Source organism: Malania oleifera, chromosome 2 (genome assembly GCF_029873635.1).
Source record: "Malania oleifera isolate guangnan ecotype guangnan chromosome 2, ASM2987363v1, whole genome shotgun sequence".
In the NCBI taxonomy this organism is placed as follows: domain Eukaryota; kingdom Viridiplantae; phylum Streptophyta; class Magnoliopsida; order Santalales; family Ximeniaceae; genus Malania; species Malania oleifera.
In genome coordinates this window covers 7,255,550-7,272,397 of record NC_080418.1, presented here as the reverse complement: position 1 = coordinate 7,272,397, position 16,848 = coordinate 7,255,550, and the positions used below count along the sequence as shown (strand labels likewise).

Genomic DNA, 16,848 nt, shown 5'->3' with positions numbered 1-16,848 from the left:
AGAAATTTTTATGTGGGTAAGGTGTTGAATCTTAGTGTATTTTAGAACTGATAAATTTATTGCAGCATTGTCTAAGATATTAAATTGGGACTTTCCAAACCCCACATAAAACTTTGTATATGGAATCATATAAGGGGGCAAAGGATTCCTGCAGAGAAAGAAAACGACGTAAAAAAGTAATAGTTTGTACATCCTCGATGTTACTGTTTTGGTTGTGACACTTTACTCTATGAAATCTCAACTTGATTGCAATAATCCTTGATCATCAACGTCGACAAACAAACGTTATGATACCTGTAATTCTGCAAGGGGGATTTTGTAAGTTTCCTTATTTTTTTAACTCGTAAAGAAGTCTTAGTTGGAGTCCAAGTTGAGCAATGAAAGAAAATCACATGACCCAACAGGAGAAGTATCGTGGCTTCTTGTAGCTCTAAGGGACAAAAATACATTGAAGGTCTTAATTTCAAGTTTCTCCAGCGACACCCGCAGCTCAAATTTTTAATTTCAAATAATTAAATATCAAAATCAGCACCAACAAAAAGTTTGCATGAAATGTTTAAAAAATAAGTATTTTTCTTTAAAAACTTTTTATAAGCACTTGTATCAATAACTAATGTTCAGTTAATAGTTAATAGTTAAATAAATAAATATTTTTTAAAAAATAATTTTAAATTATTTTTCTTTTTAAGAAAACAAGTATTTTTTTTTTTTATAAATATTTTCCTAAAAAAATGATCATCTAAAAATACATTTATAATAAATAATTTCAAGCTACGCGTGGGTTTCCCAAACAATCTGCCAACTCCTGTATTAGATCAGGCGGCTTGCGTCCTTCTGTGTCCGCATGTGTACGAGTCAGCACCTATCTTATCTACTCCGCAAGATGCCGCTGAATCCTCTCGTCGGGCATCCAAGGGAGGGTGGAATTCGCTCACCTCTTTGTCTCATCCAAAACTCCCCCCTGGGGCGTGCGGCTTTTGCACGCTATTGCTTCAAGACATGTCGGCCCTTCGGCACTTGTTCGAGAATATGTCTGAGATAAAAAAGAGTTCTAAGGAATTCGTTCATTCCCATCTCGTTCTGATAATATGGTCATATGGGGTTGTTGGGTTTGCTTAGCACTGTGTTTAATCCGAGCTAAATAGTTAGCTTGTTCTGTTGTTTAATGCGGTATTTTCTGAATTAGGGGCTGGGGGGTTTTGTTGGTGAAATAGCATAATCATCAATTGTCTCGTGGCATTGGCAAGTCAAGATTAGACACCTCTCTCAGACTGCAGCGGCCATGTCCACCACCAAGGTTTACGTTGTGTAAGTCTCTCTCTCTCTCTCTCTGCCCAGAGATGTTTGCTTTAAAATTTTGGTGGTGCTCTTCTTTCCCTTTTCTTGCTTTGACGATTGATACCAGTTTCTCTCTTGTTCCAGTTACTATTCCTTGTATGGGCATGTGGAGATTATGGCACGGGAGGTGTTCCGAGGAGCTAATACGGTTCAGGGAGTTGAGGTAACGCTTTGGCAGGTACGTTTTCATCTTCTTATGCCCAAAAAACAATGTGGGTGAGTGAGAGAGGGTCAGTTAAAAGCAAGATGCTCGAAGAGGGAAAAGGCTTCAATTTTGATTGTAATGGAACAGGTGCCCGAGACACTCCCAGAGCTGGTACTGGAAAAGATGAAGGCTCCTTCTAAAGCAGATGATGTGGCAGAAATCAAGCCAGAACAACTTGCAGATGCTGATGGCTTTCTCTTTGGGTTTCCTTCTCGTTTCGGAATGATGCCTGCCCAATTCAAGGCCTTCTTTGATGCCACCCATGAGCTATGGGCATCTCAAGCACTTGCTGGCAAACCTGCTGGGATTTTCTGGAGTACTGGTTTCCATGGGGGAGGCCAGGAGAACTCGGCGTGAGTTCTATCTCCATTATAAACCTTTTCTGTTTATTTATTTGTTTTTGTGTTGCATCGTTTTTCATACACACAAAGCACTTTACATTTGTCTCCTTGAGTCAGTTGATAACTTGATAGGTTAAGCTGCAATTCTCTTGGCTGACTTCTATTGGTAACTTCTTATCATAGCATGAGATCATTTTTAGGATCAATATATTAGGACCTGCAATTCTCAGTTCTTAATTCCTGCTTTTTCTGCAGCTAGCTTGGCAGTATATCATCTCCCCCAATGGTCTGTGATATTAACGCTAAAAAAAATTGAATTGTGTGTTAGCGTAATGGTAAAATTGTACATCATGCTGCTATGGTTGATTGCAGTTTGTTCTCAGCTGGACTCAAGTCTTATCCCAATTCTGGGAACAACATGTGGCCATTAACCATTAAGGGTGTGTTCTGTTTAGTGGTGTTAAAAATTGATATACATTGTTGGCCCACAATGCTTAAGCTTTTAGGTAGAATGGTAATCTGACATGGTATTAGAGGTGGTTACCAGGAGGTCCTAGGTTCTAGTCTCGTTGCTTGTATTTATTATGTGGTGTTTAAAAATTTATTGTATTCCTTGTAATGAGTGTTATTTATCATATGTTTATCTCTCCACGTGATATGCACATGTGGGGAAGCGTTAAGGCTTGATATGCATTGTTGGTCCACAATCTAATAGTTTAAACTTTTATTTAGGTAAAGTGGTAATCTAATAAGTAGCTGAAATTTATAGGGTAGGATTGGATTGAACCAAATTGGATTGGCTAGGCTATAAAACTTGCTTTATTTAGTGTTTGGTTTGTCATCTATGAAGGACGAGAGAAATATAGGCTTATTATTCAAAAGCCAAAATACCCTCAACACAAAAGCATTATTTCAAGTTGTGGATGCCCTGATCGATGACACCTGAAATCGAAGAAGCACCAGCAACGGTTTTGTCATGATGGTGGCTTTGTGATGCCATGCTCATGTTGGCTAAGAGAGGGTCCTTCTGCCTTCGTAGAGAGAGCATGCTTGAAACTGGAGGAGCACTACCAGGGGTTCTAAGACAATGCCTGAAACCAAAGGAGCACTAGTGGTTGTTCCATGAAGACGCCTAATCAAAGGAGCACTGGTAGTTCCATGATGATGCTCGAAATCAGAGGAGCACTGTAAGCAGCTTTACCACGATGGTGGCTCCGTGATAATAGTGGATCTAGTGCTAAGTGTCACGGTCCGACTATTTTCACACCTTTGTGAAAGGGCCGTGCGGTGATAGCTAAAACACTCTTTTTTAACTAGCAACCTATCGTTTACCAACATTCATCCACGAAATACTTTCATTAGCATTCAATCAAATGGCAGAGGAAACAGTAAGCAATCATGAAAGCAGTGGCAAGCAAGCAGTAAACATTGAAGCAACACAATTCATTAACAACACCTCCGTTGACATTGTGTGTTAAGCTAGGGAGGCAAGTAGGCTAAACATGTTGACAATAGCTAGTGAGTTTTAACAATGATTGATGAACACTCACCCTCCCCTAAAGAGGTCTTTATGTAATTATCATCCTGGTACTAGGAAACATTAAAGTGACCGAGGAGTCATACTGCCTTATTTGGCCTACAATGAAACAAATACTAGAAAATAACTTTATACTAGCATTTACATGATGGAAACCCATCCCAAGCACATGAGACAAGCGATCATAGGCAAGCTTAATGCCCTGAACAAGCTTAGCTTGTGACACTGTCCCACTTATGCGGTCGACGACCTCGTAGACTTTGGCGCTAGGTACACTTCAACTTTGTCCACGTACAGTTGCATATCTTTCGCAAAATTCCAGCTGATTTCTTTATCACGATGGCCTTTCCACTTCACTAGGAATTCCTGCCGCTTATTCCTTGAGGATATGAACTTTCTGTTTGCAAGGATTTCTTCAACTTCATGTCTGTCAGGTGGCACTGTCTTCAACTCTGCTATGTTTGATTGACTTATGCTCAGATCATCGGTGTCAACGTTGAATGACTTGAGGCAGCTGATATGAAACACAAGATGCACTTTCATTCGATTGAAGTGCTGTGGTCTTCTCCCTTGATCTGCCCACTTCTTCATCTGCTTAGAAGATTTCTCTAGATAGCTTTGGGCAAACTCTGCATTCTGTCTCCATTCTCTGGTGCAGATGTACGCCCTGAGACTCTTTCCTCTGAACGGCTCGCCCACTGTGTGAGGTAACAACGGCTGCTGGCCTGTAACAAGCTCAAAAGTGCTCTTGTTGGTTGTTGAGCTCCTTTGGGCATTGAACGGAGCCACATTTAGTAGTTGCACCCAATTCTTTTGGTTGTCATTGTCAAAATGGTACAAGTACTTTTCCAGTAGCTCTCTGAATCTCTCTGTTTGTCCGTCTGCTTGTTGGTGAGAACTCGAAGAGATGTCAAGATGTGATCTAAGGAACTTGAAAATTTCTGTGAAGAAGTTGTTAGTGAATAATAAGTCTCAGTCACAAACAGTATCTTGGGGAACACCCCAATATTTCACAACGGTCACAAGGAATAATTTTGCCGTCTCGTCTGCCAAACAGTACTTTGGTGCGGTCAAGAACGTACCATACTTTGAAAACCTATCTACAACCACAATCATAGATCCTATATCTCCCACTCTAGGCAGGTTGGTGACAAAGTCCTATGAGACACTTTCCCACGGTTTGGACGGTACTGGTAAGGACTCCTGCGGTCCTACACTCTTCCTTCGCTCCCCTTTGTCTTGTTGGCAAGTGAGACAAGTCTGGGTATAATAAGCCACATCATCATGTATGTGCAGCCGATAATGCCTCTGCTCCAGTAGTCTTATCATTGGAGTCATTCTTGGTGAATAACCCTCAACGAACTTCCTGTAATAGCTAGTAAGGCCAAGAAAGGAATGTAACTCCTTCACTGTTGAGGGGATCTTCCATTCTTGAATCTTTTTCCATACCTCTCCGGATACGACCTTGTTCAACCACATGACCAAGGAATTTGTTACTCCGCTGAGTGAAAGAACATTTCTCTTTCTTCACATACAGACTGTTTCCCCTCAGCCTGTCGAACACCTTCCATTGATGCTCTTCATGTTTCATCTGAAACACCACCGATACTCCCAATGGTGCTTTGGAAGGGCAAACACATACCGCTTCCAACTTATAAAGTTGTTTCCCCAACTCTGCTGACTTTGGAGGTGCCATCCAACATGACCCTTTTGCAGGTGGTTTCACTCATGACAACAACTCGATCCCATGCTCCACAGTCCGTCGTGAAGGCAACTTGTGAGGCAGCTTATCCGGCAACACCTCCTTGTACTTATCCAACACCGCTTGGATGGTCGTAGGCACCAGCTCTTGGCCTACTTCTTTGTCTACCACTACTGTGGTTAGATGTGTCTGCCCACCCTTTCTCAATTCTTCATTGAGTTGTATGGCTGAAAGGGACTTCCCATCGTCTCCGTTCGTTGCAACAACTTGCACCATGCATGAGTGATCTCCCATCAGACATAGGGAACCAGCCGAGAGCATCAGCACTGCCTTCGTCCCCCTCAGAAACTCCATTCCTAGAATGACTGGAAAGTCATTCAATGACACCGCTATGAAATTCGCATGACCTTCCCAGTCTCTAAGCTTTACAACCACTTGCTTGGCTACTCCCAGAGTAGGCTGGGCGACAGAGTTAACTACTTTCATGCGTCATGTATCATTTTTTAAGGATAAGTTGAGTCTCCATTCTTCCAGTTGCGAAACAAAATTGTGAGTAGCCCCTGTATCCACCATAGTGCGGGTACTCTTCCTATTGATCCTCAAGTCCACGAACATTAACCCTTTTGCTCATGTAACTTTTAGTGCTTTTGCCTGCTTTTCCAATGCGTTCACCTGCCGCATTGTACCTACCCTCGGGGCATCATCCTCTTCCTCCTCGCTTTCCACCACTTGTCCTGAAGTGGAAACTTGTAAGGCATTGAGCAATCCCTTGTGTTGACACTCACTTACTCCGTGAGGTCCTTCACACAAATAGCACAAAATTTTACTCTTTTCCTTTCCATTGGGTGTGTTGATTCCTTTTGACGACGAAGTTTCCTTTGAGGTTGAGGCTTTATAGCCGGCTCCCCTACTCTTGGCTTTGCTTTTCTTGAAAGACTTCCACTATTTCCCTCTTCGCCAAATCCTTTGGATAAAACGGTATTATCACTAGCGTAGTCAGTCAAGCGTTCTGTAGCAGTTTGTGTAGTAGACAAGTCTTGAACTCTTTGTCTATGAAGTCCAGTTCTTGCCCATGGTTTCATCCCCTCAAGAAAATAGAACAACTTGTCCTTCTCTGACATGTTCTGGATATCCAACATCAAAGCAGAAAATTGTTTCACGTATTCCCTGATTGACCCAGCATGCTTGAGGTTTCTCAGCTTTTTCCTTGCATTATAGTCAACATTCTCAAGAAAGAATTGGGTCTTGAACTCTTTTTTTAAGTTTGCCCAATTATCCACTACACAGCGTCCAATTTCAATTTCTTTGTACTTGGTACGCCACCACAGTTTGGCGTCACCAACAACCAAGTACATTGTCGTAGTATCCACCTTCACCTGTTTGAGGCCATCCTCACAGCGCGAAAGTACTGCTCCACATCAAACAAGAAATTCTCTAACTCCTTGGCATCACGGACACCCCCATACGTCTTGGGTTTTGGTACCTTGGTCTTGCTAACTCTCGGAGTGTTGGAGTTTCCCATAGCAAGAACCATCAAATTCATCTTTGCATCTAGATTAACCATCCGCGATTGCAAATTTTTTACTGTATGGCGAAAGTCCTCTGACATGTCGCCTATCAAACTTGCTTGATGCTTTTGTGATCCTATCACTTCATCAACAAGTTCCCTCATCTGGGCCACCTCTGCGGCCACAGTGTTGGCTGTTGCCTCAGCCTGTGCTCCTAGCACGTTAATCCTCTCAGCATTGTTTGGTGCCATGGTCACTTACCAAAGCTTTCCAAATCACATAACGAAGGTAACTGAATTCTCGTAGCAACTGTACCTTTGGTCTGATACCACGTGTCACGGTCCGACTATTTTCACACCTTTGTGAAATGGCCGTGCGGCGCTAGCTAGAGCACTTTTGCTTAACTAGCCAGCCTATTGTTTACCAACATTCATCCACAAAACACTTTCATTAGCATTTAATCAAATGGCAGCGGAAACAGTAAGCAATCATGAAAGTTGTGGCAAGTAAGTAGTAAACATTGAAGCAACGCAATTCTTTAACAACACCTCCATTGACATTGTGTGTTTAGTGATGGAGGCAAGTAGACTAAACATGTTGACAATAGTTAATGAGTTTTAAAATGATTGATGAACACTCACCCTCCCCTAAAAAGGTTTTTATGTAATTATCATCCTAGTGCTAGGAAACATCAAAGTGACTGAGGGATCATACTGTCTTATTTGGCATGTAATGAAACAAATACTAGATAATAACTCTATACTAGCATTTACATGATGGAAACCCATCCCAAGCACACGAGACAAGCGGTCATAGGCAAGCATAATGCCCTGAACAAGCTTAGCTTGCGACAGCCATGATCACAGAGATTGGCCCAGTGTTTTGAATTATGATTTTCAACCTTAGCATGGTTTCTAATGTCACCCCTCTGTGTTTTCATCATTCAGCTCTGCAATGACCACCGACTACAAGAGATCCTTCGGCAGCAAGTTTTTTGACCCATTGCTCTTCTCCCACACACAATATGAGACACTGAGGAGGTGATGGAGCTCAATTCTTGTGATGATCCTTTTTTGCTTGGGCGGCAAGTTTGGGGGGAGGGGGGCGAGCCCAAGCCCCTTGTTTTTGGTCAGTCCATTCTTACTGTTACCTATAGTGTGGATAAAAGAAAAAAAGGGGGGTGGGGGTTGAGGCAATGTTACCTAGAGTGTGGGACATTCTGCTTTATTGAATCGGAATGTCTGCAGTATGGCACATGCTCTAAAATGTGGAATGTTATGAGTATACATAAATAGTTATATTATATTAATGAAAAAAGTGTAATGACACTTGCATATTTTGGAGAGGATGTTGAGGTGTTTCTAATTGTAGAAGAGATATTATGTTGAGAAGTAGATTGATAGTGACAGAAATAGAATTAAAATATGTCAATTCCTCACTTTTAACTAATATAAAGTTATGTGAAAAATATTGAATAAAAACTTTGGATTGTTAAATTTAGCGTTCTAGAACAAAAATGTTCCATGTTTTGGAACGTTCATACCAATATGTAGTTTGTTAGGTTGTTAGTTTCTGGTAATTGTGAGTTGAGGTTTTATTGGCCGTGGATAACATTATGCTATATATTGGGATCAAGTTGATTTATTTATTCAATTTAATTTCAATGTAAAACAAGCATGACTAAATATGGTGTTAATATAGTAACCGGTAATAGAAAAGCATCACATAACAAATGAGTGAATTGCACAAACCTAAAAGAAAGGCAACTTAAAGGATATCTAGTAAGATTTTTAGCTTTAACTACAATGATAATTGGATCGATTTAATATTTGGTTTAGTTTGAAGGGTACTAGGACAAGGGAAGACCAGGGGTCAAGGTTATGGGCAAAGACACAATGCCATTTGGTATACCAAAAGTAGTGGAAATCATGTCAATTGGATTGAATACCTCTCTCTGTGAGGGTTCTCGTATTATATAGCCAATAGAAACGTCAGTTACAAGGCTGAAAACCAGCAATTACAGCCATCTAGGAGACTAAATAAGGCAATTACAATGAGCCTATTAATTGCAGAATATCAACTACAATCAGCCTACTATGTCTGTCAGATACAGTGCCATAATTAGTCTCTCTTATTATGGCATGATTTTATATTATTGCTGTAAATATTCTGTGATTAGTAGGCTGATTGTAATTGATATTCTGAAAATTAATAGGTTGATTGTAATTGCCTTATTTAGTCTTTAGATGGCTGTAATTGCTGATTCACGTGTCAACAGCCTTTGGTGGAACCTCCAGAAACTTGAATCGGCAAACACCAAAGATCATCACCTCCAAAAATTTGTGCGACGAAACAGAACACCGACAGTCACCAAAGATTTTGAAGCAAACAGAATCAATACCAACAGAAACTGCTGAATAGCAGTTTAACACCCACCGGAAAAGAGCCGAAAAAAAATTAGAACAACCCTAATTGAGATAAAGCTTTGATACATTGTCAATTGGATTGAATACCTCTCTCTGTGAGGATTCTCGTATTATATAGCAAATAGAAACGTCAGTTACAAGGCTGAAAATCAGCAATAACTGCCATCTAGGAGACCAAATAAGGCAATTACAATCAGCCTATTAATTACAGAATATCAACTACAATCAACCTACGAATCACAGAATATTTACAGCAATAATATAAAATCATGCCATAATTAGAGAGACTAATTATGGCACCGTATCTAACTGACAAATCATGCTTGCTTTAAACCCAAAGTAGAGCAGATTAGACAAGATTAGTGGCTCTTAAACAAATTGCCCCGCGGCTAAAGTTTTTCAGCATTTTCCTTAGTCAGGTCAAGTTTCCTCCTGAGTTCATTAATCTTACTTAGGCTTGATCTTTGATATGCAGCGTGCCCACAACTCCCATCTTAATTATTTAAGTTATTATTTGGAAAAAAATGCACCTCTTCTTACTGTACTAGGTGGTATATCAGAAAAATACTGAAATGTACCCTTGTTTGATTTGTCTTCCTCTGTTAGTTTTCATGAATTCACTTAAAGAAAACTATTTGTTCTTAAGAAAGATTACACAAAAAATATGGATGCATGCCTTTGCTTTTATTCTCCAAGAATTTCCTGAATCTAATAATTTGGTCATCCCAAATAGATATTAAGAAAGATATGATATCAGATTTTTCTAAACAGTAGTTCTTGGTTAATTGTTTTCATGTTTTGTACGACATGAAAGTCATTTGAATACCGTTATTCATCCTTGGTGAGGCATTGGTCAATCATGATAGATAGTAACCTCAACAAATAGAGCAGAGATAAACAACATCTTGAAGAAGTTGCTCTAACACCATAGTTTTGTACACTGTACGAAGAAGGTAAAATGCCGCCACTAACAATACAATTACTCAAACAAAACAATTGCTCTAATAATATGAACCATCTTTTCTTTGGAGTTAATTCCATTTTTGACTATATGGTGAGGAAAAGTAAGCTTTTACCCAATATTTTGCAGATTAACTGCTGTAACACAGTTAGCACATCATGGCATGATTTTTGTACCTCTTGGATACACCTTCGGCAGTGGCATGTTTGAGATGAATGAGGTAAAGGGTGGATCTTCATATGGTGCTGGAACTTATGCAGGAGATAAATCTCGGCAGCCCACGGAGCTAGAACTCCAACAAGCCTTTTATCAAGGTAAATATGTCGCTGAAATAGCAAAAAAGCTAAAAAATTAGCACTTTCCAGCTTATGGCATAAAGACAAAAGATGATCTGTTCATCTGCCATGAATTGTGTGATCCAAACTAGCATTGATCCATTATATAAATGAATATGATATGTATTGTAATTTTCATTTTCCCATTCAATTATTCTCTTAATTCACCATGAATGTTATCTGGTCTGATCTACTTTGTTAGGTCTAATGGGGTGGTATGTACTGGGGTTTTATCTATGCAGAAGAAGGTGAAAAAGAAAGGAAGGAAAAAAGACTAAATAACAAAGCCTTGCATGACCAAAAAATTTAATAACAAAAAGTAGTTTTTTTAAGCAGCAGGAGACCACTTGACCACTTCATCCTTCATTTAACTTCTAATTCCATTTCCAACTTTAGATGGGAATCGAGTTTCACTAGTTTAGGAGTTGGACCAAGTGAGCTAACTATAGCCTAGTATGAGTCCATCGACTTCTATGCCTTGGTCAATGACTAGACGAGCCCAATTCACAAAATTTATTGAAGTATTAAGTGCATCTAAGCCATCAATTGTGTATTCTCAATCACAGGCATTCATTTTGGGTGTATATATATATAAATTTAAAAAACCTATAATTGTCTATGCATATTTAAAGCAAACTCTAATTTTGTACACACACGCATCACTAATCAAGAGAACACAGAGAAATTTCTAATCTGCACTTTTTGGGTCGTTATATTTTGAAAAAGCCCTCCATTATTCACATCTTAACACAAGCTTTAATGTTCAAAAGAAGGATGCATGAATAATTAAGAAAATAAATATCTAAAAATATAAACATTTAATTGTTTAAAACACGTAGTTATATAATACTACTTCGTAAAACTACTAATAATTATAGAAAATTTTAAAATATTTTGGTATTAAATAAAATGTAGTACTTGTGTGTGCTCAACAACTAGTATCTCTACTATGAATTAAGAGAAGAGGAGGTAGTTTCTGGTCAACATTTTTGCTTTTTATTTTTCCTAGAATGTGCTTAGCCTTACTTACAAATTATTATTGAATTAAAAATTTTATAAACCATGAATTACATAAGTATTTTACAAAAAATAGTACAATTTTAAATTTCTAAAATATCTAACTCCCTGGGCAAAAGAGAATGACCTCCCTTGAGGTTTAGCAAAAAGAAAAAACCTCGCCTAAGGTTTCAAAAGTTTCACGAACCACCCTTGAGATTTTAAAATTCCCACAAACCTCTATTGTCATTTGATATTTGGGACATTTATACCCCAAAAACTGTCTTTTTTTTTTTTTTTTTGTCAAATATAAGGAGAGGTTCATGGGAGGGTTGTGGTATGTTTGAAACCTTAGGAAAGGATATCCTTTTGCCAAACCTTAAGGGAGGCCAAGGTCTTTATATCACTTTATTTTATTTTAAAAAATATTTACTTAGAAAATTTAAAGGGCCTATGTATTTTCACCAATTACTTGTTATTATTTTGGTTCAAGTTTTTTCTATAAAAAATAGAAACAGGTATTTATTATGATTTAAGTAAGGGTGAAGTCCCGAAAGATTTTAACTTTGTTAAAATTTTGAGAAAATTTTGGGATTAAGGATCACCATGTCCTATAGTGGGATTCGCAGGTATTAATTTGATTGAAGGTGATTAGAGACTTTTGCTATTTTAGCTCATTGTAATGTGTTTGTTTAGCCTTTAAACTCTTGCATCTCCCCCTTGGTGGAAACCATAAATTTTTTATTTTGTAGAAATCCAGTGGTGGACAGAATTGGTAACAAATTGGAGGGTTGGAAGAGGACCTTTTTATTTTTTGGGGGTCTTTTTATTCTTATGTGTGCTGTTCTCTTGAACATTACAATTTATTTTATTTCTCGTTTTAGAGTTCCAGTGATGGTTGCTGTAGAATTGGAGAGAATTATTTGTGGTTAGTTGTTAGGAAGGGAAGAGAAGCCATCTAGTTAGGTGGTAGAAGGTTAAAGACTAAAGTCTGAGGCGGGGAGGGGGGGGGGGGGTGGTTGAGCCTGGAAACTTGGTGTCTTAAAACATCTTTTTAGTTGGTAAATGGCTATGGAGATTCCCCTTGTAGGTTTGACTCTTTATGGCACATGGCTATTAAAAACATGTATGGATTGCATAGGAATGGGTGGGGTACTAAGGGTAGTGGCATTGTTTCTTATGTTAGCCCTAGGAAATTTTTTTCTCAGGTAGCTCAGTTCTTTTTCGCTTTTACCTGTTATCGAATAGGGTACAGGAATCAAATTTGGTTATGCGAAGACTTTAGGTGGGTGAGGTCTCTTTGGAATCTATGTTCCCTTGTCTTTTCAAATTGTGTCTCTTGCATAATGCAACAATTAATGCTTTTTTATTCTCTCTTAAGATTTTCATTTCTTTAGAAACCTCAATGAGAGAGGTGAGGATATGAGCATATCGTTGCAATGTTGGATTCTTTTGTTCCTCAAATGGGTGTTAACTTGAGGATTTGGACTGAGGATCCTTCTGGTTTGTTTTCCTCAAAATCTTTTCTTGCCCAACCGTTGAAAAGACAGAATCCTTCTTATTTTCCCTTGAACCATTTTATTTGGAAGGCGATGGTTCCTTGTAAGATCAGGGCTTTTATATGGACGCTGGCTCTCAGTAAGCTTAATACAATAATTTGCTTCAAATGAGAAGGACCTTTCAAGGCCTTGAATACAAATATTTATGCCATGTGTTTGAGAGCTACCAAGACCAGCCAAGATTTGTTTCTCCATTGTAAGGTGGCTTGGCAACTTTGGGTTTATCTCTTCTTGGTTTATGAGTAGGCTTTGGTGCTTCCCCAAACAGTTGATGTTTCTGTGGTAGTACAGTGCAAAGGCTTTGGGAAGATTAAAAGGGGAACAAATTTAAGGAGATGTGCAATTTTTTGCCTTCTTTGGAGACTGGGGACCGAAAGGAATGCCCTTCTTCAGTGGCAAAACAAATTCTGTGGATTTTCTTCGGGAAAGAGTTAGCTTTCAGGGCATCCTTTTGGGCTTATTCTTTGGATTTCTTTCAAGAATGTTGTTATTGGATCTTCAGAGGGATTGGAAAGGCGCTCTGTTATAACTGTTTTATTTGTTTCTTTGCTTACTTCTGTATTAGGTGGATATCATATCCTCCTTTCTATGTAATTCTCGCTCCTATACATTTCTGAATTTCTTTTTCTATCAGAAAAATATATATACATACATATATGATTTAAAAATTATGGTGTACATATTTTTGCCAAATATTTGTTTTCGTCTTAAACTTGTCAATCTTTAATTTCTGGAAACAAATGAATATTTCAATACATCTCCACACAAGTGTGCGCAACTCACATATGACAATTCTTTCTAGGCTAATTGAATATATTTGTTATTTAGGATATGCTTTTTTATGGTAAATTACTATTCAATTGTAAATATTTGTCTCTTATAAAAGGGGGGAAATGTTTGTTTCCTTTCGGATAAGAGAAAATTTTATTAGAGTACATAACACAGTAGGCTAGGAGGTAAATGTTTGTTTTATGGATTATGATTTATTAAATGATAAATAGGTTGGATTTAAAGCACGTGAACACACATGGGCGGTTGAAGATTATCTAATACATGTTATTACTGTTTAACATATTTGAAATTTAATGCAATGGTTTGTGGGTGGATTTTTTTGTGGGAGTCTTTGTCTTGCTTAGAGCAAGTTGATTCTCTTCTGAAGAAATTTTTTGAGAAAGGGTTCCATGAGGTGGAAGTAGCTTGGTTTTGCTACTCAATGATATATTAGAGTCGTACAAACAACTCTCTCAGAATAAATTGGAGTGAATTTTGGGTTGATATTGGAGCATGGTAGTAAGATTGTGTTTTGATGGGGAGAGTTGTCGTTGAAGCATTTAAATCAACTACGAAGCTTGTTTGGGCATAGATAATTTAATTATTATGAATATTGAGAATAATTTATTCCTTTTTTCCTTTCAATTCATGAATAGGAAACTAAGAGGGTTCAATTGAATGGTCCATGGTGGTTTGATGACCACCTTATTATATTAAAGAAGTGGATGGCGATTTGCAACCTTGCAAATCTTGTTAAAGGAATGCCAATGGGGTGATTTGCAACCTTCGCAAATCTTCGTGTCAGCTAAGAAGCTTGTTTGGGTATGGATCATTTGATAATTATGAAGACTGGGTATAATTTTTTTCTTTTTCAATTTGATTCATGAATAGGAAGCTAAAAGTGTTTGATTGAATGGTCCATGGTGCTTTGATAACCACCTTATTGTTTTAAAAGAAAAAAGTGATGACTTGCAACCTCCGCAAATCTTGTTTAACGAAGGCTCTGGGCTGCAATGGATGTTGTTCTCTTATGAAGGTCTAGGGAGGTTTTGTTTATCATGACAAATTTCTTGCCCATTTGGAAAGGGACTCTGTTGAATGCTTAAATACCTAGAGGTAAAGTTTAATTAAATATTATTATGTATCTTGGTTGAGGGCTACGGGCAACTCTGGTCAAGCATAAGAGTATTTGACAATCTGAGGTAGTCCTCAAGACTAGATCTAGCAAGGATCATCATGCAAAGTATGTTGAGCATGGGAAGCTTCCATATGCAGAAGAAAGTGGCCTTAGATCTGTAGGGAGGGCAATCCAGGTTAAAGATGGTGATGCAAATGTAAGTGGCAGGCGAGAGCACTTTTTTTTTTGGTGAGAACGAGCTAGCAGTCGCAGATAGTGATCGTGACATGCATGCTGTTAGGCATGATTCACTGCACAACTACATGATGTTGGAGGCTTAAGGGATGATGCTAGTGCACATAAAATTGAAAAGGTTCTGTGGTGGAGGCCAAATCCATGAAGGATTTAATGAGGCATAAAGGGTGTAATGGTAGGAATCAAACATGTTGCAATGCTGATTCAAGTTTTTTGGAGGAAACAGGAGGATCAACATTTGTGTGGTTCATCCCCACTTATGGCTATAATTGAGGTGCTTTATGGTTCACTTCAGCACCACTTGAAGGAGTTCAAATTTTTGGAAGACATGTTTGCCTTGAGACATAACTTTAGCTTCTATGATTTTAAATATTTTGGCTGTGAATGTAATTTTATGTACACCAGTTTGGTATGCTAGACCAAATTTGATATGAGCTTTTTTTTAGCTTGAAATGAAGATTCTCCTAGTGTTTTTTTTTTTTTTTTTAATAGTAGATTTGTTAGAACAAGAAGGTTGTAATTGCTTTACTTTTAGTTGGTTGTGTAGTCTTAACACACGCATAGTAAGTTCTTTTTATCCTTTTGAAAAATAGCCTTGTAATTAATAAACACCTTCCTGACATGAACTTAATATAGCAGCAGGTCCTAGTAGGGAACTTTCGGCATATGAGGATAGATTAGGATTTAGGCTCAAGCTACTTTTGTGAGGGAAAACTGTGATGTCTAGGCCAAAGCAAATAATAGTTGGTTATGACCATTGGTATCAGAGCTATCTAGGAGTTCTGCCATGTGAGTGGGTCTTACAAAAAGATATAGGCCACTTTGATTGAGGGTCGTGTTGAAAATCTGAACTTGGTAAAAAAACAGAGAAGACAGAGAGAGATATATTGAATTGAGAATGAATTATACTTTTACATCAGACTTGAATCCTATTTATAATACATCAAAATAACAAAATAAATTAATAACTAATCTTTTCTAACTAACTTTAACTACTCTCTGTTAACTAACTCTTCTCTTCTAACTTTCTTTCTATTTTAAGTCTTTCATCTTTCCTTTTTAATTCCATGTTCTCAATATGAGATGGAACACTCCAACACCCCCCCTCAAGATGAATATGGATGTTAATGATGTTTATCTTGCGAAGATTATGATGAAAAGATAGAGAGCCAAGGGGCTTTGTAAAAATGTCTGTGAGCTGCAATCTCGATGGAATATGGAAGAGTTTAATAACATGCTGCTGTAATTTTTCTCTAATAAGATGACAATCAATCTGGATATGTTTCGTTCTCTCATGCTAAATGGGATTTGTGTCTATGGACATTGCTGACTTACTGTTAGTATATAGTAATGCTGACTGTGAATGATTGATATCTAGGTCGTGTAAGACATACAAAAGCCATTGAATTTCACATGCTGTAGTAGCAAGGGCCCCGGTACTTTGCCTCTGCAAATGAGCGACTAAAGGTAACTTGTTTATTTGATTTCCATGAAATCAATGAGTTGCCAAGAAAAATTGCAAAACTAGTGACACTCCTTCGAGTATCTACACAGCCTTTTAATTGAAAATCTGAAAAGGATGGAAAGAAGAGACCTTGCCCTGGAGTGGCCTTTAGATACCTCAATACTCGAATGGCTACTTGATGGTGAATGACAGCATGTTTGGCTAAAAATTGATTGAGCACTTGTACATAATAAGCTAAGTTAGGCCTAGTGAGAGTTAAGTAAAGTAATCTGCCAATAAGTCTTCGGTAACTTGATGGGTCTTCATATAAATTGTTATCATTTGCTGATAAT

General features: G+C 38.1%; 1 protein-coding gene across 1 annotated transcript; it reads left to right on the top strand.

Annotated features, from left to right (window-relative positions):
- Positions 1-779: 779 nt before the first annotated feature.
- Positions 780-10,504, top strand: LOC131147582 (probable NAD(P)H dehydrogenase (quinone) FQR1-like 3). The gene is made up of 4 exons (XM_058097073.1): positions 780-1,308; positions 1,423-1,516; positions 1,631-1,896; positions 10,148-10,504. The coding sequence occupies exons 1-4, from the start codon at positions 1,283-1,285 to the stop codon at positions 10,371-10,373; spliced, it is 612 nt and encodes a 203-aa protein (XP_057953056.1). The 5' UTR covers positions 780-1,282; the 3' UTR covers positions 10,374-10,504.
- Positions 10,505-16,848: the final 6,344 nt, after the last annotated feature.